A 25,808-nucleotide genomic window follows, 5' to 3' on the forward strand; every position below is an offset into this window, starting at 1 on the left:
GGAGAGAGAGTAGACTCGGTCAGTCAATGCCACCGTGCCTCACATTTCTTATTCCCAGAGGAGCTCATGAGGTTTGTCGTGGTGAATCAGGAGGGGTAAAAAAATGCTCAACATGGAAATTACAATAGAATTGCACTTCTGGATACGTTAACCCTCATGTAGACGTGAGAATGGAGACCAAATATTTGTATCTGCTTGGAAATGTGTTTGATAGCTGTTCCCTGGATAATTGTCTCCATCCGTGCATAAATGACATGAGCGTGCTTGTGAGAAAGTGTGTAATTACAAACCAAAAGTCCAAACTTCGGATACTGTTGTTAAAACATCTCGAGATATGGTAATATCATAAAACAGCGCAGGCGTCCATTTATTCACGGAGCGTTTTGGCGCGTCCCTATTTGTATTTCAGCGTCGGCACGGGATGGGGCAGCGCTCCGTTTTTACGCCCAACGCATTTGGATACATACAGCTGCTACACGGAGACGTTGACGAGGACAGAGACGGAGAGTTGTGGAAACGACGGAGTTAAAAGTTATTCAATCAGTTTAATTAATTATCATCTCTAAAGAGCACACCACTAGAAGTGGCGTTAACGTCACTCTCTCCTGCCTATCAAGCGCCTAGTATGCGATATCTGAAGTGAGGCACGGCGACCGCTTGTCCTGATATGCCTCATACGCGAAGATGACAGGACGAGAGCGCATCTCAATAATTGACACGGAAGCCGACTTTCTCCCCCAAGTCATCATTGTTTCAAGATAACCTTCCCGGAGAGAATATCATCATATAACAAAGTCTACGGTTTTTGATTGAAGAGAGATTTAGATAGAAACTAGATGCTTTTCAGTCGAAAGATAGAAAGTCACCGGGGGTGAAATATGGAGCGTGGATTATTCAGCCACCTGTTCTCAGCTGGGACCACTGCGTTCTGTTGTTTCTTCTTATGTGAGTCAAGTTCGTTTTATTATTTATTTGGGCTTAGACTTATCTCCTGACATTTATTGCGTTTTTTTCCCGTTTTTTTCTTTACCAAGGTGTGTGAATGCCATTGCTATGCCATTCAATGATGCAGCCGTTTAAACCTACCATGTCCGTTCCTTCATTGACAATGTGCCTAAATCGATTTCACCATAAATAAGAAATGACGTACCATGTTCTCTCGTTCTGTGGTTCCATCGTTCCAAAACTCTCAGAATTCTCAGAAAACTCTCAGAATACTCCCGCCTTTTCAATCATTTCCTCGTGTTTAAATCGACTGCTACAGCAGATGCGCTGTTGTCTGGGATCTAAACCAACCTGCTCATCGTCTTCTCTTTACTTTCTAAATGAACCTGAGCATTGTACGCCACTCTTGATTTCTCATTAATTAAATGGCTTATTTCTCATTAAAACTTCTGGCTAACACAACAGTTGAATACCCCCACATAACTCTAAATGTGGCAGCCGCAGACACATTGACGAGAGTTGTGCAGTTGGCTACCGTGGCTTATGCACTTCGAAGTGGAATGGAGAGGATTTTCAGACAATTTCTCCCAAGAGCACGTTTGGCCCGAGAAGTTGCTGACTCGTTCAGAGGGAGCCACTCTAGGGTACACTCTGAAACAACACACACACACACACACACACACACACACACACACACACACACACACACACACACACACACACACACACACACACACACACACACACACACACACACACACACACTAATGTGCTGCCCAAGGGGCTACACGCCCTGCCGAAACAATTTGATCAGTGTCCAAGATCTCAAAGATCCAAGCGCTCGGCATGGAACTGAGGTGTCATCTCTTCTTTTCTCACTCCGTTGACAGGCGGGGCTTTGATCTGCGGTGTTCGATGGCTTTTTGTCAAACCCGGAGCATCTGGTCTCCGATAGTCTCTGCAGGGTGCTGGTCTTATTCCAGACGGAAGGACAGATGCGTAGTCACAGCGGAGCTTCAAGTACGCGCATAATTGAAGTATGGTGTGATGCAAAGAAGATGCCTTGCCAGAATTAGAACACGTGCATTTTCGTAAGACTGTGGTAGACCAAATATATATTTTTTTGCAACGTATCCTATCTACAGGTTACAGAAATAGTGTCATAGCAGTTTGTACACGTTCCTGATCTCCAACCTACCTCAGCTAGGTAATTGGTTCATAACGACATGAATCACTTTAATAGACTCTAATAGTATTACATTCAGCCCACAGGTCACTATTAGAGCTTTGAATTGCCACAGCCTCCCTTCAATGGCATTTAGTCCTTTCCCATCTAAACTCTCCTGGTGCGTGCCTTCCTCCACAGACCTGGCTGACTGACTGACTGGTTGGCTGGCTGACTGAATGACTGGCTGACTGAATGACTGGCTGGTTGGCTGGCTGACTGAATGACTGGCTGGCTGAATGACTGGCTGGTTGGCTAGCTGACTGAATGACTGGCTGACTGACTGGTTGGCTGGCTGACTGACTGACTGACTGGTTGGCTGGCTGACTGACTGAATGACTGGCTGACTGAATGACTGGCTGGTTGGCTAGCTGACTGAATGACTGGCTGGCTGAATGACTGGCTGGTTGGCTGGCTGACTGAATGACTGGCTGACTGAATGACTGGCTGGTTGGCTAGCTGACTGAATGACTGGCTGGCTGACTGACTGACTGGTTGGCTGGCTGACTGAATGACTGGCTGACTGAATGACTGGCTGGTTGGCTAGCTGACTGAATGACTGGCTGGCTGAATGACTGGCTGGTTGGCTAGCTGACTGAATGACTGGCTGACTGAATGACTGGCTGGTTGGCTGGCTGACTGAATGACTGGCTGGCTGACTGACTGACTGGTTGGCTGGCTGACTGAATGACTGGCTGACTGAATGACTGGCTGGTTGGCTAGCTGACTGAATGACTGGCTGGCTGAATGACTGGCTGGTTGGCTAGCTGACTGAATGACTGGCTGACTGAATGACTGGCTGGTTGGCTGGCTGACTGAATGACTGGCTGACTGAATGACTGGCTGGTTGGCTGGCTGACTGAATGACTGGCTGACTGAATGACTGGCTGGCTGAATGACTGGCTGGTTGGCTAGCTGGTTGGCTGGCTGGCTGGCTGACTGAATGACTGAATTTACTGGCTGGTTGGCTGACTGACTGAATGACTGGCTGGTTGGCTGACTGACTGAATGGCTGACTGGTTGGTTGGCTGGCTGGCTGACTGAATGACTGGCTGGTTGGCTGGCTGACTGAATGACTGAATGACTGGCTGGTTGGCTAGCTGACTGAATGACTGGCTGGTTGGCTAGCTGGCTGGCTGACTGAATGACTGGCTGGTTGGCTGGCTGACTGAATGACTGACTGACTGGTTGGTTGGCTGGCTGGCTGACTGAATGACTGGCTGGTTGGCTGGCTGACTGAATGACTGACTGAATGACTGGCTGGTTGGCTGGCTGACTGAATGACTGAATGACTGGCTGGTTGGCTAGCTGACTGAATGACTGGCTGGTTGGCTAGCTGGCTGGCTGACTGAATGACTGGCTGGTTGGCTGGCTGACTGAATGACTGACTGACTGGTTGGTTGGCTGGCTGGCTGACTGAATGACTGGCTGGTTGGCTGGCTGACTGAATGACTGAATGACTGGCTGGTTGGCTAGCTGACTGAATGACTGGCTGGTTGGATAGCTGGCTGGCTGACTGAGGGACTGGCTGGTTGGCTGGCTGGCTGACTGAATGACTGGCTGGTTGGCTGACTGACTGAATGACTGACTGGTTGGTTGGCTGGCTGGCTGACTGAATGACTGGCTGGTTGGCTGGCTGACTGAATGACTGGCTGGTTGGTTGGCTGACTGACTGATTGGCTGGATTGACTGACTTGCTGGTTTGACTGACTGACTGGTTCTCTGTCTGACTGGCAGGCTGGCTGTTTTGCTGACTGACTGGCTGGCCGACTGGCTTGCTGGTTGGTTGGTTGACTTGCTGGCTTTGGCTGGCTGGTTGGCAGGCTGACTGACTGTTTGGCTGGCTGACTGGACCTGATTTGCTGTCTCGCAGGGTTTTTGGCCCTGGCCTTCCTCCACTGGCTGGCTGGCTGGTTTTCTGACTCGCTGACTGGCTCTCTGGCGGGCTGACTGATTAACTTGCAAACTGCCTGACTGGGGGGGTGGTTGTCTGGCTGGGTGGGTGGCTGGCTGGCTGACTGACTGGTTGGTTGGTTGGCTGACTGCTTGGCTACTTTAGACAAGGCGATAATAATGACATGCTGTTGTGGTCCAGAGGAGGATGACTTACAGGTTGGTAATGGTGGTGGCACACACACACACACACACACACACACACACACACACACACACACACACACACACACACACACACACACACACACACACACACACACACACACACACACACACACACACACACACACACACTGGTGCAAGTGACAAAGTGACTTGTCCGGGTGTAATATGAATGGACACTTTGTCAAAAATACATATCAACAACTTTCGAAATATTCATCATGCACCTACGAACATGAGAGCACAAAACATATGGGCCAAAAAGGAGAAACTCCATCAGGGGAAAGGATTTGTACCAGTTATAAACTGGCAGAGAAACAGGAAAGGGTTTGTACCAGGTATAAACTGGCAGAGAAACAGGAAAGGGTTTGTACCAGTTATAAACTGGCAGAGAAACAGGAAAGGGTTTGTACCAGGTATAAACGGGCAGGTAAACAGGAAAGGGTTTGTACCCGTTATAAACTGGCAGGTAAACAGGAAAGGGTTTGTACCAGTTATAAACTGGCAGGTGAACAGGAAAGGGTTTGTACCAGGTATAAACTGGCAGGGAAACAGGAAAGGGTTTGTACCAGTTATAAACTGGCAGGGAAACAGGAAAGGGTTTGTACCAGTTATAAACTGGCAGGGAAACAGGAAAGGGTTTGTACCAGGTATAAACTGGCAGGTGAACAGGAAAGGGTTTGTACCAGTTATAAACTGGCAGGGAAACAGGAAAGGGTTTGTACCAGTTATAAACTGGCAGGTGACCAGGAAAGGGTTTGTACCAGTTATAAACTGGCAGAGAAACAGGAAAGGGTTTGTACCAGTTATAAACTGGCAGAGAAACAGGAAAGGGTTTGTACCAGTTATAAACTGGCAGGTGAACAGGAAAGGGTTTGTACCAGTTATAAACTGGCAGAGAAACAGGAAAGGGTTTGTACCCGTTATAAACTGGCAGGTGAACAGGAAAGGGTTTGTACCAGGTATAAACTGGCAGGTGAACAGGAAAGGGTTTGTACCAGTTATAAACTGGCAGAGAAACAGGAAAGGGTTTGTACCCGTTATAAACTGGCAGGTGAACAGGAAAGGGTTTGTACCAGGTATAAACTGGCAGGTAAACAGGAAAGGGTTTGTACCAGTTATAAACTGGCAGATGAACAGGAAAGAGTTTGTACCAGGTCTAAACTGGCAGGTAAACAGGAAAGGGTTTGTACCCGTTATAAACTGGCAGGTGAACAGGAAAGGGTTTGTACCAGTTATAAACTGGCAGAGAAACAGGAAAGGGTCTGTACCAGTTATAAACTGGCAGAGAAACAGGAAAGGGTTTGTACCAGTTATAAACTGGCAGAGAAACAGGAAAGGGTTTGTACCAGTTATAAACTGGCAGAGAAACAGGAAAGGGTTTGTACCAGTTATAAACTGGCAGGTAAACAGGAAAGGGTTTGTACCAGTTAAAGTTGACTAAACAGGCAGGTGTCACACAGTAAACAGGCAGGTGCCACGCAGTAAACAGTCAGGTGTCACACAGTAAACTGGCAGGTGTCACACAGTAAACTGGCAGGTGTCACACAGTAAACAGGCAGGTGTCACATAGTAAACAGGCAGGTGTCACGCAGTAAACAGTCAGGTGTCACGCAGTAAACAGTCAGGTGTCACACAGTAAACAGGCAGGTGTCACACACTAAACTGGCAGGTCATGAGGGTATTCGTTCACATATAATTCACATTGAATTGAATAGAGAACAGAAATGGTTTATTTTTTGGTGTCAGTGTCATCCTGAATGACAGCTTACTGGCAGCTCAACAATAGGTTGTGTTTGTATGAGGTTGACCAACACAACACCTTCTGACTGAGACGGATGGATGAGCTCACAGCTCATCCCCGTTGTGTGTCCTAAATGGTAGCCTGTATTCCCCGTAGTGCACTACTGTTGATCAGAGTCCTATGGGAATGGCACTATAAAGGGAATAAGGTACCATTTGGTAAACATACCCTGCTCTGTTAGCTGCTGGAAGTAATGATGCGTGTAATTTACTGTGATTACGTTGATGAAGGGGCCAGTGGGAATCCCTTAGAATGAGATGGGGGGGAGAAGGAGTTCTTCCTTGTGTTTTTTGTTTTATTTTTTTGCTCAACCCTTTGCGGCACCCAGACTGAACCGTCCCCCCCTGTCCAGACTGAACCGTCCCCCCTGTCCAGACTGAACCGTCCTCTCTGCCCAGACAGAACCGTCCCCCTTGCCCAGACTGAACCGTCCCCCTGTCCAGACTGAACCGTCTGCCCAGACTGAACCATCCCCCTGTCCAGACTGAACCATCCCCCTGTCCAGACTGAACCGTCCTCTCTGCCCAGACTGAATCGTCCCCCCTGCCCAGACTGAATCGTCCCCCTGCCCAGACTGAACCATCCCCCTGTCCAGACTGAACCGTCCCCTCTGCCCAGACTGAATCGTCCCCCTGCCCAGACTGAACCGTCCCTCCTGCCCAGACTGAACCATCCCTCCTGCCCAGACTGAATCGTCCCCCTGCCCAGACTGAACCGTCCCTCCTGCCCAGACTGAACCGCCTGCCCAGACTGAACCATCCCCCTGCCCAGACTGAACCATCCCCCTGTCCAGACTGAACCATCCCCCTGCCCAGACTGAACCATCCCCCTGCCCAGACTGAACCGTCCCTCCTGCCCAGACTGAACCTCCTGCCCAGACTGAACCATCCCCCTGCCCAGACTGAACCGTCCCTCCTGCCCAGACTGAACCGTCTGCCCAGACTGAACCGTCTGCCCAGACTGAACCATCCCCCTGCCCAGACTGAACCATCCCCCTGCCCAGACTGAACCATCCCCCTGCCCAGACTGAACCATCCCCCTGTCCAGACTGAACCGTCCCCCTGTCCAGACTGAATCGGCCCCCCTGCCCAGACTGAATCGGCCCCCCTTGCACAGACTGAACCATCCCCTCTGCCCAGACTGAACCGTCCCCCTGTCCAGACTGAACCGTCCCCCCTGTCCAGACTGAACCGTCCCCCTGTCCAGACTGAACCGTCCCCTCTGTCCAGACTGAACCGTCCCCTCCTGCCCAGGCTGAACCGCCTGCCCAGACTGAACCGTCCCTCCTGCCCAGACTGAACCGCCTGCCCAGACTGAACCCCCGCCCAGACTGAACTGTCCCCCTGCCCAGACTGAACCGTCCCTCCTGCCCAGACTGAACCGCCTGCCCAGACTGAACCCCCTGCCCAGACTGAACCGCCTGCCCAGACTGAACCGCCTGCCCAGACTTGGCCATCCCCCTGCCCAGACTGAACCGTCCCCCTGTCCAGACTGAACCGTCCCCCTGTCCAGACTGAACCGTCCCCCTGTCCAGACTGAACCGCCCCCCTGTCCAGACTGAATCGCCCCCTGTCCAGACTGAACCTTCCCCTCTGTTCAGACTGAACCGTCCCCCTGTCCAGACTGAACCGCCCCCTGTCCAGACTGAATCGCCCCCTGTCCAGACTGAACCGTCCCCTCTGTCCAGACTGAACCGTCCCCCTGTCCAGACTGAACCGTCCCCCTGTCCAGACTGAACCGCCCCCTTGTCTAGACTGAACCACCTGCCCAGACTGAAACACCCCGCTTGCCCAGACTGAATCGTCCCCCTGCCCAGACTGAACCGTCCCTCCTGCCCAGACTGAACCGTCTGCCCAGATTGAACCGCCTGCCCAGACTGAACCATCCCCCTTACCCAGACTGAACCGTCCCCCTGCCCAGACTGAACCATCCCGCTTACCCAGACTGAACCATCCCCCTTGTCCAGACTGAACCGCCTGCCCAGACTGAACTGTCCCCCTTGCCCAGACTGAACTGTCCCCCTGCCCAGACTGAACCGTCCCCCTTGCCCAGACTGAACTGTCCCCCTGCCCAGACTGAACCGCCTGCCCAGACTGAACCGCCCCGCTTTCCAAACTGAACTGCCCCCTTGCCCAGACTGAACCGTCCCCCTTGCCCAGACTGAACCGTCCCCCTTGCCCAGACTGAACCATCCCCCTTGCCCAGACTGAACCGTCCCCCTTGCCCAGACTGAACCGCCTGCCCAGACTGAACCGCCTGCCCAGACTGAACCATCCCCTTGCCCAGAATGAACTGTCCCCCCTGCCCAGACTGAACCGTCCCCCTTGCCCAGACTGAACTGTCCCCCTGCCCAGACTGAACCGCCCGCCCAGACTGAACCGCCCCGCTTTCCAAACTGAACTGCCCCCTTGCCCAGACTGAACCGTCCCTCTTGCCCTGACTGAACCGTCCCCCTTGCCCAGACTGAACCGTCCCCCTTGCCCAGACTGAACCGTCCCCCTTGCCCAGACTGAACCGCCTGCCCAGACTGAACCGCCTGCCCAGACTGAACCATCCACCTTGCCCAGACTGAACCGTCCCCCTTGCCCAGACTGAACCATCCCCCTTGCCCAGTTTGAACCATCCCCCTTGCCCAGACTGAACCGCCCCCTTGCCCAGACTGAACCGCCTGCCCAGACTGAACCGTCCCCCTTGCCCAGACTGAACCGCCTGCCCAGACTGAACCGTCCCCCTTGCCCAGACTGAACCGTCCCCCTGCCCACACTGAACCGTCCCCCTGCCCAGACTGAACCGTCCCCCTTGCCCAGAATTGAACTGTCCCCCCTTCCCAGACTGAACCGTCCCGCGGCCCACTCCTACTCTATGCATTATACAAGACAAGCTCCTCAGACAAAAACATTCAATCAAAACATTCAATCAAATGATATGCATAAATGCATAATTATACCTATGTAACCTGCCTAAATGTAGCCTAAATGTAACCTGCCTAAATGACAACTGACCCGTAGCACTCACGTCTGTAGCCATGAAATGCTTTGAAAGGCTGGTCATGGCTCACATCAACACCAATATCCCAGAAACCCTAGACCCACTCCAATTTGCATACCGCACCAAGAGATCCACAGATGATGCCATCTCTATTGCACTCCACACTGTCCTTTCCCACCTGGACAAAAGGAACACCTATGTGAGAATGCTATTCATTGACTACAGCTCAGCGTTCAACACCATATTGCCCTCAAAGCTAATCATATCAAATCAAATCAAATGTATTTATATAGCCTTTCGTACATCAGCTGATATCTCAAAGTGCTGTACAGAAACCCAGCCTAAAACCCCAAACAGCAAGCAATGCAGGTGTAGAGGCACGGTGGCTAGGAAAAACTCCCTAGAAAGGCCAAAACCTAGGAATAAACCTAGAGAAGAACCAGGCTATGTGGGGTGGCCAGTCCTCTTCTGGCTGTGCCGGGTGGAGATTATAACAGAACATGGCCAAGATGTTCAAATGTTCATAAATGACCAGCATGGTCGAATAATAATAAGGCAGAACAGTTGAAACTGGAGCAGCAGCACGGTCAGGTGGACTGGGGACAGCAAGGAGTCATCATGTCAGGTAGTCCTGGGGCATGGTCCTAGGGCTCAGGTCAGTTGAAACTGGAGCAGCAGCACGGCCAGGTGGACTGGGGACAGCGAGGAGTCTTCATGTCAGGTAGTCCTGGGGCATGGTCCTAGGGCTCAGGTCCTCCGAGAGAGAGAAAGAAAGAGAGAAGGAGAGAATTAGAGTACGCACACTTAGATTCACACAGGACACCGAATAGGACAGGAGAAGTACTCCAGATATAACAAACTGACCCTAGCCCCCCGACACATAAACTACTGCAGCATAAATACTGGAGGCTGAGACAGGAGAGGTCAGGAGACACTGTGGCCCCATCCGAGGACACCCCCAGACAGGGCCAAACAGGAAGGATATAACCCCACCCACTTTGCCAAAGCACAGCCCCCACACCACTAGAGGGATATCTTCAACCACCAACTTACCATCCTGGGACATGGCTGAGTATAGCCCACAAAGATCTCCGCCATGGCACAAACCCAAGGGGGGGCCTAATCACCTAATCACTAAGCTAAGGACCCTGGGACTAAACACCTCCCTCTGCAACTGGATCCTAGACTTCCTGACGGGCCGCCCCCAAGTGGTAAAAGATGAAAAGATTTGACATGGGTCCTCAGATCCTCAAAAGGTTTTACAGCTGCACCATTGAGAGCATTGCGGGTTGCATCACTGCCTGGTATGGCAACTGCTCGGCCTCCGAACACACGGCGCTACAGAGGGTAGTGCGAACGGTCCATTACATCACCGGGGCCAAGCTTCCTGCCATCCAGGACCTCTATGCCAGAAGATGTCAGAGGAAGGCCCTAAAAATGTAAAAGACTCCAGCGACCCAAGTCATAGACTGTTCTCTCTGCTGCTGCATGGCAAGCGGTACCGGAGCACCAAGTCTAGGTCCAATATGCTTCTAAACAGCTTCTATCCCCAAGCCATAAGTCTCCTGAACAGCTAATCAAATGGCGACCCAGATTATTTGCACCCCCCTTCTACGCTGCTGCTACTCTCTGTTAACACAGCCATTTTAATAACTCTACCTACATGTACATATTACCTAAATGACCTCGACACCGGTGCCCGCACATATTGACTCTGTACCGGTACTCCCTGTATACAGCCTCCATATTGACTCTGTACCGGTAGCCCCTGTATACAGCCTCCATATTGACTCTGTACCGGTAGCCCCTGTATATAGCCTCCACATTGACTCTGTACCAGTACCGCCTGTTTCTAGCCTCCATATTGACTCTGTACCGGTACCCCCTGTATATAGCCTCCACATTGACTCTGTACCGGTGCCCCCACACATTGACTCTGTACCGGTACCCCCTGTGTATAGCCTCCACATTGACTCTGTACCCTAACACCCTGTATATAGCCTCCACATTGACTCTGTACCGTAACACCCTGTATATAGCCACCACATTGACTCTGTACCGTAACACCCTGTATATAGCCTCCACATTGACTCTGTACCGTAACACCCTGTATATAGCCTCCACATTGACTCTGTACCAGTACCCCCTGTATATAGCCTCCACATTGACTCTGTACCGGTACCCCCTGTATATAGCCTCCATATTGACTCTGTACCGGTACCCCCTGTATATAGTCTCCATATTGACTCTGTACCGTAATACCCTGTATATAGTCTCCATATTGACTCTGTACCATAATACCCTGTATATAGCCTCCACATTGACTCTGTACCATAATACCCTGTATATAGTCTCCATATTGACTCTGTACCATAATACCCTGTATATAGCCTCCACATTGACTCTGTACCGTAATACCCTGTATATAGCCTCCACATTGACTCTGTACCGTAATACCCTGTATATAGCCTCCACATTGACTCTGTACCGTAATACCCTGTATATAGCCTCCACATTGACTCTGTACCGTAACACCCTGTATATAGCCTCCACATTGACTCTGTACCGGTACCCCCTGTATATAGCCTCCACATTGACTCTGTACCGGTACCCCCTGTATATAGCCTCCACATTGACTCTGTACCGGTACCCCCTGTATATAGTCTCTACATTGACTCTGTACCGGTACCCCCTGTATATAGTCTCCATATTGACTCTGTACCGTAATACCCTGTATATAGTCTCCATATTGACTCTGTACCATAATACCCTGTATATAGCCTCCACATTGACTCTGTACCGTAATACCCTGTATATAGCCTCCACATTGACTCTGTACCGTAATACCCTGTATATAGCCTCCACATTGACTCTGTACCGTAATACCCTGTATATAGCCTCCACATTGACTCTGTACCGTAATACCCTGTATATAGCCTCCACATTGACTCTGTACCGGTACCCCCTGTATATAGCCTCTACATTGACTCTGTACCGTAATACCCTGTATATAGCCTCCACATTGACTCTGTACCGTAATACCCTGTATATAGCCTCCACATTGACTCTGTACCGTAATACCCTGTATATAGCCTCCACATTGACTCTGTACCGTAATACCCTGTATATAGCCTCCACATTGACTCTGTACCGTAATACCCTGTATATAGCCTCCACATTGACTCTGTACCGTAATACCCTGTATATAGCCTCCACATTGACTCTGTACCGTAATACCCTGTATATAGCCTCCACATTGACTCTGTACCGTAATACCCTGTATATAGCCTCCACATTGACTCTGTACCGTAATACCCTGTATATAGCCTCCACATTGACTCTGTACCGTAATACCCTGTATATAGCCTCCACATTGACTCTGTACCGTAATACCCTGTATATAGCCTCCACATTGACTCTGTACCGTAACACCCTGTATATAGCCTCCACATTGACTCTGTACCGGTACCCCCTGTATATAGCCTCCACATTGACTCTGTACCGTAATACTCTGTATATAGCCTCCACATTGACTCTGTACCGTAATACCCTGTATATAGCCTCCACATTGACTCTGTACCGTAATACCCTGTATATAGCCTCCACATTGACTCTGTACCGTAATACCCTGTATATAGCCTCCACATTGACTCTGTACCGTAATACCCTGTATATAGCCTCCACATTGACTCTGTACCGTAATACCCTGTATATAGTCTCCACATTGACTCTGTACCGTAATACCCTGTATATAGCCTCCACATTGACTCTGTACCGTAATACCCTGTATATAGCCTCCACATTGACTCTGTACCGTAATACCCTGTATATAGCCTCCACATTGACTCTGTACCGTAATACCCTGTATATAGCCTCCACATTGACTCTGTACCGTAATACCCTGTATATAGCCTCCACATTGACTCTGTACCGTAATACCCTGTATATAGCCTCCACATTGACTCTGTACCGTAATACCCTGTATATAGCCTCCACATTGACTCTGTACCGGTACCCCCTGTATATAGCCTCCACATTGACTCTGTACCGTAATACTCTGTATATAGCCTCCACATTGACTCTGTACCGTAATACCCTGTATATAGCCTCCACATTGACTCTGTACCGTAATACCCTGTATATAGCCTCCACATTGACTCTGTACCGTAATACCCTGTATATAGCCTCCACATTGACTCTGTACCGTAATACCCTGTATATAGCCTCCACATTGACTCTGTACCGTAATACCCTGTATATAGTCTCCACATTGACTCTGTACCGTAATACCCTGTATATAGCCTCCACATTGACTCTGTACCGTAATACCCTGTATATAGCCTCCACATTGACTCTGTACCGTAACACCCTGTATATAGCCTCCACATTGACTCTGTACCGTAATACCCTGTATATAGCCTCCACATTGACTCTGTACCGGTACCCCCTGTATATAGCCTCCACATTGACTCTGTACCGTAATACCCTGTATATAGCCTCCACATTGACTCTGTACCGTAATACCCTGTATATAGCCTCCACATTGACTCTGTACCGTAATACCCTGTATATAGCCTCCACATTGACTCTGTACCCTCTGTATTTCGCCCCGCTTTTATTTTTTACTGCTGCTCTTTAATTATTTGGCATTTCACTGTGAGGTCTACTACACCTGTAGTATTCAGCATTTCACTGTGAGGTCTACTACACCTGTTGTATTCAGCATTTCACTGTAAGGTCTACTACACCTGTTGTATTCGGCATTTCACTGTGAGGTCTACTACACCTGTAGTATTCAGCATTTCACTGTGAGGTCTACTACACCTGTTGTATTCAGCATTTCACTGTAAGGTCTACTACACCTGTTGTATTCAGCATTTCACTGTCAGGTCTACTACACCTGTTGTATTCAGCATTTCACTGTAAGGTCTACACCTGTTGTATTCAGCACTTCACTGTAAGGTCTACACCTGTAGTATTCAGCATTTCACTGTAAGGTCTACTACACCTGTAGTATTCAGCACTTCACTGTGAGGTCTACTACACCTGTTGTATTCAGCACTTCACTGTGAGGTCTACTACACCTGTTGTATTCAGCACTTCACTGTCAGGTCTACACCTGTAGTATTCAGCATTTCACTGTCAGGTCTACTACACCTGTTGTATTCAGCACTTCACTGTAAGGTCTACACCTGTAGTATTCAGCATTTCACTGTAAGGTCTACTACACCTGTAGTATTCAGCACTTCACTGTGAGGTCTACTACACCTGTTGTATTCAGCACTTCACTGTGAGGTCTACTACACCTGTAGTATTCAGCACTTCACTGTGAGGTCTACTACACCTGTAGTATTCAGCACTTCACTGTAAGGTCTACTACACCTGTAGTATTCAGCACTTCACTGTGAGGTCTACTACACCTGTTGTATTCAGCACTTCACTGTGAGGTCTACTACACCTGTAGTATTCAGCACTTCACTGTAAGGTCTACACCTGTTGTATTCAGCATTTCACTGTAAGGTCTACACCTGTTGTATTCAGCACTTCACTGTGAGGTCTACACCTGTAGTATTCAGCATTTCACTGTAAGGTCTACTACACCTGTTGTATTCAGCACTTCACTGTCAGGTCTACTACACCTGTAGTATTCAGCATTTCACTGTAAGGTCTACTACACCTGTAGTATTCAGCACTTCACTGTAAGGTCTACACCTGTTGTATTCAGCATTTCACTGTAAGGTCTACACCTGTTGTATTCAGCACTTCACTGTGAGGTCTACACCTGTAGTATTCAGCATTTCACTGTAAGGTCTACTACACCTGTTGTATTCAACATTTCACTGTAAGGTCTACTACACCTGTTGTATTCAGCACTTCACTGTGAGGTCTACTACACCTGTTGTATTCAGCATTTCACTGTAAGGTCTACTACACCTGTTGTATTCAGCACTTCACTGTAAGGTCTACTACACCTGTTGTATTCAGCATTTCACTGTAAGGTCTACTACACCTGTTGTATTCAGCATTTCACTGTAAGGTCTACTACACCTGTTGTATTCAGCATTTCACTGTAAGGTCTACTACACCTGTTGTATTCAGCATTTCACTGTAAGGTCTACTACACCTGTTGTATTCAGCATTTCACTGTAAGGTCTACTACACCTGTTGTATTCAGCATTTCACTGTAAGGTCTACTACACCTGTTGTATTCAGCATTTCACTGTAAGGTCTACTACACCTGTAGTATTCAGCACTTCACTGTAAGGTCTACTACACCTGTTGTATTCAGCACTTCACTGTAAGGTCTACTACACCTGTAGTATTCAGCACTTCACTGTAAGGTCTACTACACCTGTTGTATTCAGCATTTCACTGTAAGGTCTACTACACCTGTAGTATTCAGCATTTCACTGTAAGGTCTACTACACCTGTAGTATTCAGCACTTCACTGTAAGGTCTACTACACCTGTTGTATTCAGCATTTCACTGTAAGGTCTACTACACCTGTAGTATTCAGCATTTCACTGTAAGGTCTACTACACCTGTAGTATTCAGCATTTCACTGTGAGGTCTACTACACCTGTTGTATTCAGCATTTCACTGTAAGGTCTACTACACCTGTTGTATTCAGCATTTCACTGTAAGGTCTACTACACCTGTTGTATTCAGCATTTCACTGTAAGGTCTACTACACCTGTTGTATTCAGCACTTCACTGTAAGGTCTACTACACCTGTAGTATTCAGCACTTCACTGTAAGGTCTACTACACCTGTTGTATTCAGCATTTCACTGTAAGGTCTACTACACCTGTAGTATTCAGCATTTCACTGTAAGGTCTACTACACCTGTAGTATTCAGCACTTCACTGTAAGGTCTACTACACCTGTTGTATTCAGCATTTCACTGTAAGGTCTACTACACCTGTAGTATTCAGCATTTCACTGTAAGGTCTACTACACCTGTAGTATTCAGCATTTCACTGTAAGGTCTACTACACCTGTTGTATTCAGCATTTCACTGTAAGGTCTACTACACCTGTTGTATTCAGCATTTCACTGTAAGGTCTACTACACCTGTTGTATTCAGCATTTCACTGTAAGGTCTACTACACCTGTTGTATTCAGCATTTCACTGTAAGGTCTACTACACCTGTTGTATTCAGCATTTCACTGTAAGGTCTACTACACCTGTTGTATTCAGCATTTCACTGTAAGGTCTACTACACCTGTAGTATTCAGCATTTCACTGTCAGGTCTACTACACCTGTTGTATTCAGCATTTCACTGTCAGGTCTACTACACCTGTTGTATTCAGCACTTCACTGTGAGGTCTACTACACCTGTTGTATTCAGCACTTCACTGTCAGGTCTACTACACCTGTTGTATTCAGCATTTCACTGTGAGGTCTACTGCACCTGTAGTATTCAGCACTTCACTGTAAGGTCTACTACACCTGTTGTATTCAGCACTTCACTGTAAGGTCTACTACACCTGTAGTATTCAGCACTTCACTGTAAGGTCTACTACACCTGTAGTATTCAGCATTTCACTGTAAGGTCTACTACACCTGTAGTATTCAGCACTTCACTGTGAGGTCTACTACACCTGTTGTATTCAGCACTTCACTGTAAGGTCTACACCTGTAGTATTCAGCATTTCACTGTAAGGTCTACTACACCTGTAGTATTCAGCACTTCACTGTGAGGTCTACTACACCTGTTGTATTCAGCACTTCACTGTGAGGTCTACTACACCTGTTGTATTCAGCACTTCACTGTCAGGTCTACACCTGTAGTATTCAGCATTTCACTGTCAGGTCTACTACACCTGTTGTATTCAGCACTTCACTGTAAGGTCTACACCTGTAGTATTCAGCATTTCACTGTAAGGTCTACTACATCTGTAGTATTCAGCACTTCACTGTGAGGTCTACTACACCTGTTGTATTCAGCACTTCACTGTGAGGTCTACTACACCTGTAGTATTCAGCACTTCACTGTGAGGTCTACTACACCTGTAGTATTCAGCACTTCACTGTAAGGTCTACTACACCTGTAGTATTCAGCACTTCACTGTGAGGTCTACTACACCTGTTGTATTCAGCACTTCACTGTGAGGTCTACTACACCTGTAGTATTCAGCACTTCACTGTAAGGTCTACACCTGTTGTATTCAGCATTTCACTGTAAGGTCTACACCTGTTGTATTCAGCACTTCACTGTGAGGTCTACACCTGTAGTATTCAGCATTTCACTGTAAGGTCTACTACACCTGTTGTATTCAGCACTTCACTGTCAGGTCTACTACACCTGTAGTATTCAGCATTTCACTGTAAGGTCTACTACACCTGTAGTATTCAGCACTTCACTGTAAGGTCTACACCTGTTGTATTCAGCATTTCACTGTAAGGTCTACACCTGTTGTATTCAGCACTTCACTGTGAGGTCTACACCTGTAGTATTCAGCATTTCACTGTAAGGTCTACTACACCTGTTGTATTCAACATTTCACTGTAAGGTCTACTACACCTGTTGTATTCAGCACTTCACTGTGAGGTCTACTACACCTGTTGTATTCAGCATTTCACTGTAAGGTCTACTACACCTGTTGTATTCAGCACTTCACTGTAAGGTCTACTACACCTGTTGTATTCAGCATTTCACTGTAAGGTCTACTACACCTGTTGTATTCAGCATTTCACTGTAAGGTCTACTACACCTGTTGTATTCAGCATTTCACTGTAAGGTCTACTACACCTGTTGTATTCAGCATTTCACTGTAAGGTCTACTACACCTGTTGTATTCAGCATTTCACTGTAAGGTCTACTACACCTGTTGTATTCAGCATTTCACTGTAAGGTCTACTACACCTGTTGTATTCAGCATTTCACTGTAAGGTCTACTACACCTGTTGTATTCAGCACTTCACTGTAAGGTCTACTACACCTGTTGTATTCAGCATTTCACTGTAAGGTCTACTACACCTGTTGTATTCAGCATTTCACTGTAAGGTCTACTACACCTGTTGTATTCAGCATTTCACTGTAAGGTCTACTACACCTGTAGTATTCAGCATTTCACTGTAAGGTCTACTACACCTGTAGTATTCAGCACTTCACTGTAAGGTCTACTACACCTGTTGTATTCAGCATTTCACTGTAAGGTCTACTACACCTGTAGTATTCAGCATTTCACTGTAAGGTCTACTACACCTGTAGTATTCAGCATTTCACTGTGAGGTCTACTACACCTGTTGTATTCAGCATTTCACTGTAAGGTCTACTACACCTGTTGTATTCAGCATTTCACTGTAAGGTCTACTACACCTGTTGTATTCAGCATTTCACTGTAAGGTCTACTACACCTGTTGTATTCAGCACTTCACTGTAAGGTCTACTACACCTGTAGTATTCAGCACTTCACTGTAAGGTCTACTACACCTGTTGTATTCAGCATTTCACTGTAAGGTCTACTACACCTGTAGTATTCAGCATTTCACTGTAAGGTCTACTACACCTGTAGTATTCAGCACTTCACTGTAAGGTCTACTACACCTGTTGTATTCAGCATTTCACTGTAAGGTCTACTACACCTGTAGTATTCAGCATTTCACTGTAAGGTCTACTACACCTGTTGTATTCAGCATTTCACTGTAAGGTCTACTACACCTGTTGTATTCAGCATTTCACTGTAAGGTCTACTACACCTGTTGTATTCAGCATTTCACTGTAAGGTCTACTACACCTGTTGTATTCAGCATTTCACTGTAAGGTCTACTACACCTGTTGTATTCAGCATTTCACTGTAAGGTCTACTACACCTGTTGTATTCAGCATTTCACTGTAAGGTCTACTACACCTGTTGTATTCAGCATTTCACTGTGAGGTCTACTGCACCTGTTGTATTCAGCACTTCACTGTCAGGTCTACTACACCTGTTGTATTCAGCATTTCACTGTAAGGTCTACTACACCTGTTGTATTCAGCATTTCACTGTAAGGTCTACTACACCTGTTGTATTCAGCATTTCACTGTGAGGTCTACTACACCTGTAGTATTCAGCATTTCACTGTCAGGTCTACTACACCTGTTGTATTCAGCATTTCACTGTCAGGTCTACTACACCTGTTGTATTCAGCACTTCACTGTGAGGTCTACTACACCTGTTGTATTCAGCACTTCACTGTCAGGTCTACTACACCTGTTGTATTCAGCATTTCACTGTGAGGTCTACTGCACCTGTTGTATTCAGCACTTCACTGTCAGGTCTACTACACCTGTTGTATTCAGCATTTCACTGTCAGGTCTACTACACCTGTTGTATTCAGCATTTCACTGTAAGGTCTACTACACCTGTTGTATTCAGCATTTCACTGTGAGGTCTACTACACCTGTAGTATTCAGCATTTCACTGTAAGGTCTACTACACCTGTTGTATTCAGCATTTCACTGTCAGGTCTACTACACCTGTTGTATTCAGCATTTCACTGTGAGGTCTACTACACCTGTTGTATTCAGCATTTCACTGTAAGGTCTACTACACCTGTTGTATTCGGCATTTCACTGTGAGGTCTACTACACCTGTAGTATTCAGCATTTCACTGTGAGGTCTACTACACCTGTTGTATTCAGCATTTCACTGTAAGGTCTACTACACCTGTTGTATTCGGCATTTCACTGTGAGGTCTACTACACCTGTAGTATTCAGCATTTCACTGTGAGGTCTACTACACCTGTTGTATTCAGCATTTCACTGTAAGGTCTACTACACCTGTTGTATTCAGCATTTCACTGTGAGGTCTACTGCACCTGTTGTATTCAGCACTTCACTGTCAGGTCTACTACACCTGTTGTATTCAGCATTTCACTGTCAGGTCTACTACACCTGTTGTATTCAGCATTTCACTGTAAGGTCTACTACACCTGTTGTATTCAGCATTTCACTGTGAGGTCTACTACACCTGTAGTATTCAGCATTTCACTGTAAGGTCTACTACACCTGTTGTATTCAGCATTTCACTGTCAGGTCTACTACACCTGTTGTATTCAGCATTTCACTGTGAGGTCTACTACACCTGTTGTATTCAGCATTTCACTGTAAGGTCTACTACACCTGTTGTATTCGGCATTTCACTGTGAGGTCTACTACACCTGTAGTATTCAGCATTTCACTGTGAGGTCTACTACACCTGTTGTATTCAGCATTTCACTGTAAGGTCTACTACACCTGTTGTATTCGGCATTTCACTGTGAGGTCTACTACACCTGTAGTATTCAGCATTTCACTGTGAGGTCTACTACACCTGTTGTATTCAGCATTTCACTGTAAGGTCTACTACACCTGTTGTATTCAGCATTTCACTGTGAGGTCTACTACACCTGTTGTATTCAGCATTTCACTGTAAGGTCTACTACACCTGTTGTATTCAGCATTTCACTGTGAGGTCTACTGCACCTGTTGTATTCAGCACTTCACTGTCAGGTCTACTACACCTGTTGTATTCAGCATTTCACTGTAAGGTCTACTACACCTGTTGTATTCAGCATTTCACTGTGAGGTCTACTACACCTGTAGTATTCAGCATTTCACTGTCAGGTCTACTACACCTGTTGTATTCAGCATTTCACTGTCAGGTCTACTACACCTGTTGTATTCAGCACTTCACTGTGAGGTCTACTACACCTGTTGTATTCAGCACTTCACTGTCAGGTCTACTACACCTGTTGTATTCAGCATTTCACTGTGAGGTCTACTGCACCTGTAGTATTCAGCACTTCACTGTAAGGTCTACTACACCTGTTGTATTCAGCACTTCACTGTAAGGTCTACTACACCTGTAGTATTCAGCACTTCACTGTAAGGTCTACTACACCTGTAGTATTCAGCACTTCACTGTAAGGTCTACTACACCTGTAGTATTCAGCACTTCACTGTAAGGTCTACTACACCTGTAGTATTCAGCATTTCACTGTAAGGTCTACTACACCTGTAGTATTCAGCATTTCACTGTAAGGTCTACTACACCTGTTGTATTCGGCATTTCACTGTGAGGTCTACTACACCTGTAGTATTCAGCATTTCACTGTAAGGTCTACTACACCTGTTGTATTCAGCATTTCACTGTAAGGTCTACTACACCTGTAGTATTCAGCATTTCACTGTAAGGTCTACTACACCTGTAGTATTCAGCACTTCACTGTAAGGTCTACTACACCTGTTGTATTCAGCATTTCACTGTAAGGTCTACTACACCTGTAGTATTCAGCATTTCACTGTAAGGTCTACTACACCTGTTGTATTCAGCATTTCACTGTAAGGTCTACTACACCTGTTGTATTCAGCATTTCACTGTAAGGTCTACTACACCTGTTGTATTCAGCATTTCACTGTAAGGTCTACTACACCTGTTGTATTCAGCATTTCACTGTAAGGTCTACTACACCTGTTGTATTCAGCATTTCACTGTAAGGTCTACTACACCTGTTGTATTCAGCATTTCACTGTAAGGTCTACTACACCTGTTGTATTCAGCATTTCACTGTGAGGTCTACTGCACCTGTTGTATTCAGCACTTCACTGTCAGGTCTACTACACCTGTTGTATTCAGCATTTCACTGTAAGGTCTACTACACCTGTTGTATTCAGCATTTCACTGTAAGGTCTACTACACCTGTTGTATTCAGCATTTCACTGTGAGGTCTACTACACCTGTAGTATTCAGCATTTCACTGTCAGGTCTACTACACCTGTTGTATTCAGCATTTCACTGTCAGGTCTACTACACCTGTTGTATTCAGCACTTCACTGTGAGGTCTACTACACCTGTTGTATTCAGCACTTCACTGTCAGGTCTACTACACCTGTTGTATTCAGCATTTCACTGTGAGGTCTACTGCACCTGTTGTATTCAGCACTTCACTGTCAGGTCTACTACACCTGTTGTATTCAGCATTTCACTGTCAGGTCTACTACACCTGTTGTATTCAGCATTTCACTGTAAGGTCTACTACACCTGTTGTATTCAGCATTTCACTGTGAGGTCTACTACACCTGTAGTATTCAGCATTTCACTGTAAGGTCTACTACACCTGTTGTATTCAGCATTTCACTGTCAGGTCTACTACACCTGTTGTATTCAGCATTTCACTGTGAGGTCTACTACACCTGTTGTATTCAGCATTTCACTGTAAGGTCTACTACACCTGTTGTATTCGGCATTTCACTGTGAGGTCTACTACACCTGTAGTATTCAGCATTTCACTGTGAGGTCTACTACACCTGTTGTATTCAGCATTTCACTGTAAGGTCTACTACACCTGTTGTATTCGGCATTTCACTGTGAGGTCTACTACACCTGTAGTATTCAGCATTTCACTGTGAGGTCTACTACACCTGTTGTATTCAGCATTTCACTGTAAGGTCTACTACACCTGTTGTATTCAGCATTTCACTGTGAGGTCTACTGCACCTGTTGTATTCAGCACTTCACTGTCAGGTCTACTACACCTGTTGTATTCAGCATTTCACTGTCAGGTCTACTACACCTGTTGTATTCAGCATTTCACTGTAAGGTCTACTACACCTGTTGTATTCAGCATTTCACTGTGAGGTCTACTACACCTGTAGTATTCAGCATTTCACTGTAAGGTCTACTACACCTGTTGTATTCAGCATTTCACTGTCAGGTCTACTACACCTGTTGTATTCAGCATTTCACTGTGAGGTCTACTACACCTGTTGTATTCAGCATTTCACTGTAAGGTCTACTACACCTGTTGTATTCGGCATTTCACTGTGAGGTCTACTACACCTGTAGTATTCAGCATTTCACTGTGAGGTCTACTACACCTGTTGTATTCAGCATTTCACTGTAAGGTCTACTACACCTGTTGTATTCGGCATTTCACTGTGAGGTCTACTACACCTGTAGTATTCAGCATTTCACTGTGAGGTCTACTACACCTGTTGTATTCAGCATTTCACTGTAAGGTCTACTACACCTGTTGTATTCAGCATTTCACTGTGAGGTCTACTACACCTGTTGTATTCAGCATTTCACTGTAAGGTCTACTACACCTGTTGTATTCAGCATTTCACTGTGAGGTCTACTGCACCTGTTGTATTCAGCACTTCACTGTCAGGTCTACTACACCTGTTGTATTCAGCATTTCACTGTAAGGTCTACTACACCTGTTGTATTCAGCATTTCACTGTAAGGTCTACTACACCTGTTGTATTCAGCATTTCACTGTGAGGTCTACTACACCTGTAGTATTCAGCATTTCACTGTCAGGTCTACTACACCTGTTGTATTCAGCATTTCACTGTCAGGTCTACTACACCTGTTGTATTCAGCACTTCACTGTGAGGTCTACTACACCTGTTGTATTCAGCACTTCACTGTCAGGTCTACTACACCTGTTGTATTCAGCATTTCACTGTGAGGTCTACTGCACCTGTAGTATTCAGCACTTCACTGTAAGGTCTACTACACCTGTTGTATTCAGCACTTCACTGTAAGGTCTACTACACCTGTAGTATTCAGCACTTCACTGTAAGGTCTACTACACCTGTAGTATTCAGCACTTCACTGTAAGGTCTACTACACCTGTAGTATTCAGCACTTCACTGTAAGGTCTACTACACCTGTAGTATTCAGCATTTCACTGTAAGGTCTACTACACCTGTAGTATTCAGCATTTCACTGTAAGGTCTACTACACCTGTTGTATTCGGCATTTCACTGTGAGGTCTACTACACCTGTAGTATTCAGCATTTCACTGTGAGGTCTACTACACCTGTTGTATTCAGCATTTCACTGTAAGGTCTACTACACCTGTTGTATTCAGCATTTCACTGTGAGGTCTACTACACCTGTTGTATTCAGCATTTCACTGTAAGGTCTACTACACCTGTTGTATTCAGCATTTCACTGTGAGGTCTACTGCACCTGTTGTATTCAGCACTTCACTGTCAGGTCTACTACACCTGTTGTATTCAGCATTTCACTGTAAGGTCTACTACACCTGTTGTATTCAGCATTTCACTGTAAGGTCTACTACACCTGTTGTATTCAGCATTTCACTGTGAGGTCTACTACACCTGTAGTATTCAGCATTTCACTGTCAGGTCTACTACACCTGTTGTATTCAGCATTTCACTGTCAGGTCTACTACACCTGTTGTATTCAGCACTTCACTGTGAGGTCTACTACACCTGTTGTATTCAGCACTTCACTGTCAGGTCTACTACACCTGTTGTATTCAGCATTTCACTGTGAGGTCTACTGCACCTGTAGTATTCAGCACTTCACTGTAAGGTCTACTACACCTGTTGTATTCAGCACTTCACTGTAAGGTCTACTACACCTGTAGTATTCAGCACTTCACTGTAAGGTCTACTACACCTGTAGTATTCAGCACTTCACTGTAAGGTCTACTACACCTGTAGTATTCAGCACTTCACTGTAAGGTCTACTACACCTGTAGTATTCAGCATTTCACTGTAAGGTCTACTACACCTGTAGTATTCAGCACTTCACTGTGAGGTCTACTACACCTGTTGTATTCAGCACTTCACTGTAAGGTCTACACCTGTAGTATTCAGCATTTCACTGTAAGGTCTACTACACCTGTAGTATTCAGCACTTCACTGTGAGGTCTACTACACCTGTTGTATTCAGCACTTCACTGTGAGGTCTACTACACCTGTTGTATTCAGCACTTCACTGTCAGGTCTACACCTGTAGTATTCAGCATTTCACTGTCAGGTCTACTACACCTGTTGTATTCAGCACTTCACTGTAAGGTCTACACCTGTAGTATTCAGCATTTCACTGTAAGGTCTACTACATCTGTAGTATTCAGCACTTCACTGTGAGGTCTACTACACCTGTTGTATTCAGCACTTCACTGTGAGGTCTACTACACCTGTAGTATTCAGCACTTCACTGTGAGGTCTACTACACCTGTAGTATTCAGCACTTCACTGTAAGGTCTACTACACCTGTAGTATTCAGCACTTCACTGTGAGGTCTACTACACCTGTTGTATTCAGCACTTCACTGTGAGGTCTACTACACCTGTAGTATTCAGCACTTCACTGTAAGGTCTACACCTGTTGTATTCAGCATTTCACTGTAAGGTCTACACCTGTTGTATTCAGCACTTCACTGTGAGGTCTACACCTGTAGTATTCAGCATTTCACTGTAAGGTCTACTACACCTGTTGTATTCAGCACTTCACTGTCAGGTCTACTACACCTGTAGTATTCAGCATTTCACTGTAAGGTCTACTACACCTGTAGTATTCAGCACTTCACTGTAAGGTCTACACCTGTTGTATTCAGCATTTCACTGTAAGGTCTACACCTGTTGTATTCAGCACTTCACTGTGAGGTCTACACCTGTAGTATTCAGCATTTCACTGTAAGGTCTACTACACCTGTTGTATTCAACATTTCACTGTAAGGTCTACTACACCTGTTGTATTCAGCACTTCACTGTGAGGTCTACTACACCTGTTGTATTCAGCATTTCACTGTAAGGTCTACTACACCTGTTGTATTCAGCACTTCACTGTAAGGTCTACTACACCTGTTGTATTCAGCATTTCACTGTAAGGTCTACTACACCTGTTGTATTCAGCATTTCACTGTAAGGTCTACTACACCTGTTGTATTCAGCATTTCACTGTAAGGTCTACTACACCTGTTGTATTCAGCATTT

At 46.2% G+C, this 25,808-nt stretch overlaps 1 protein-coding gene across 1 annotated transcript in view; it reads left to right on the top strand.

Annotated features, from left to right (window-relative positions):
• Positions 1–81: 81 nt before the first annotated feature.
• LOC115123002 (neuronal acetylcholine receptor subunit alpha-2-like) overlaps positions 82–25,808 on the top strand; it is an 85,229-nt gene continuing 59,502 nt past the window's right edge. The window contains exon 1 of the mRNA XM_065026147.1: positions 82–945. Coding sequence (XP_064882219.1) covers positions 879–945 — 67 coding nt within the window. The 5' untranslated portion in view covers positions 82–878. The remainder of the gene's footprint in view (positions 946–25,808) is intronic.

The sequence above is a fragment of the Oncorhynchus nerka genome, linkage group LG13, assembly GCF_034236695.1.
Source record: "Oncorhynchus nerka isolate Pitt River linkage group LG13, Oner_Uvic_2.0, whole genome shotgun sequence".
Classification (NCBI taxonomy): domain Eukaryota; kingdom Metazoa; phylum Chordata; class Actinopteri; order Salmoniformes; family Salmonidae; genus Oncorhynchus; species Oncorhynchus nerka.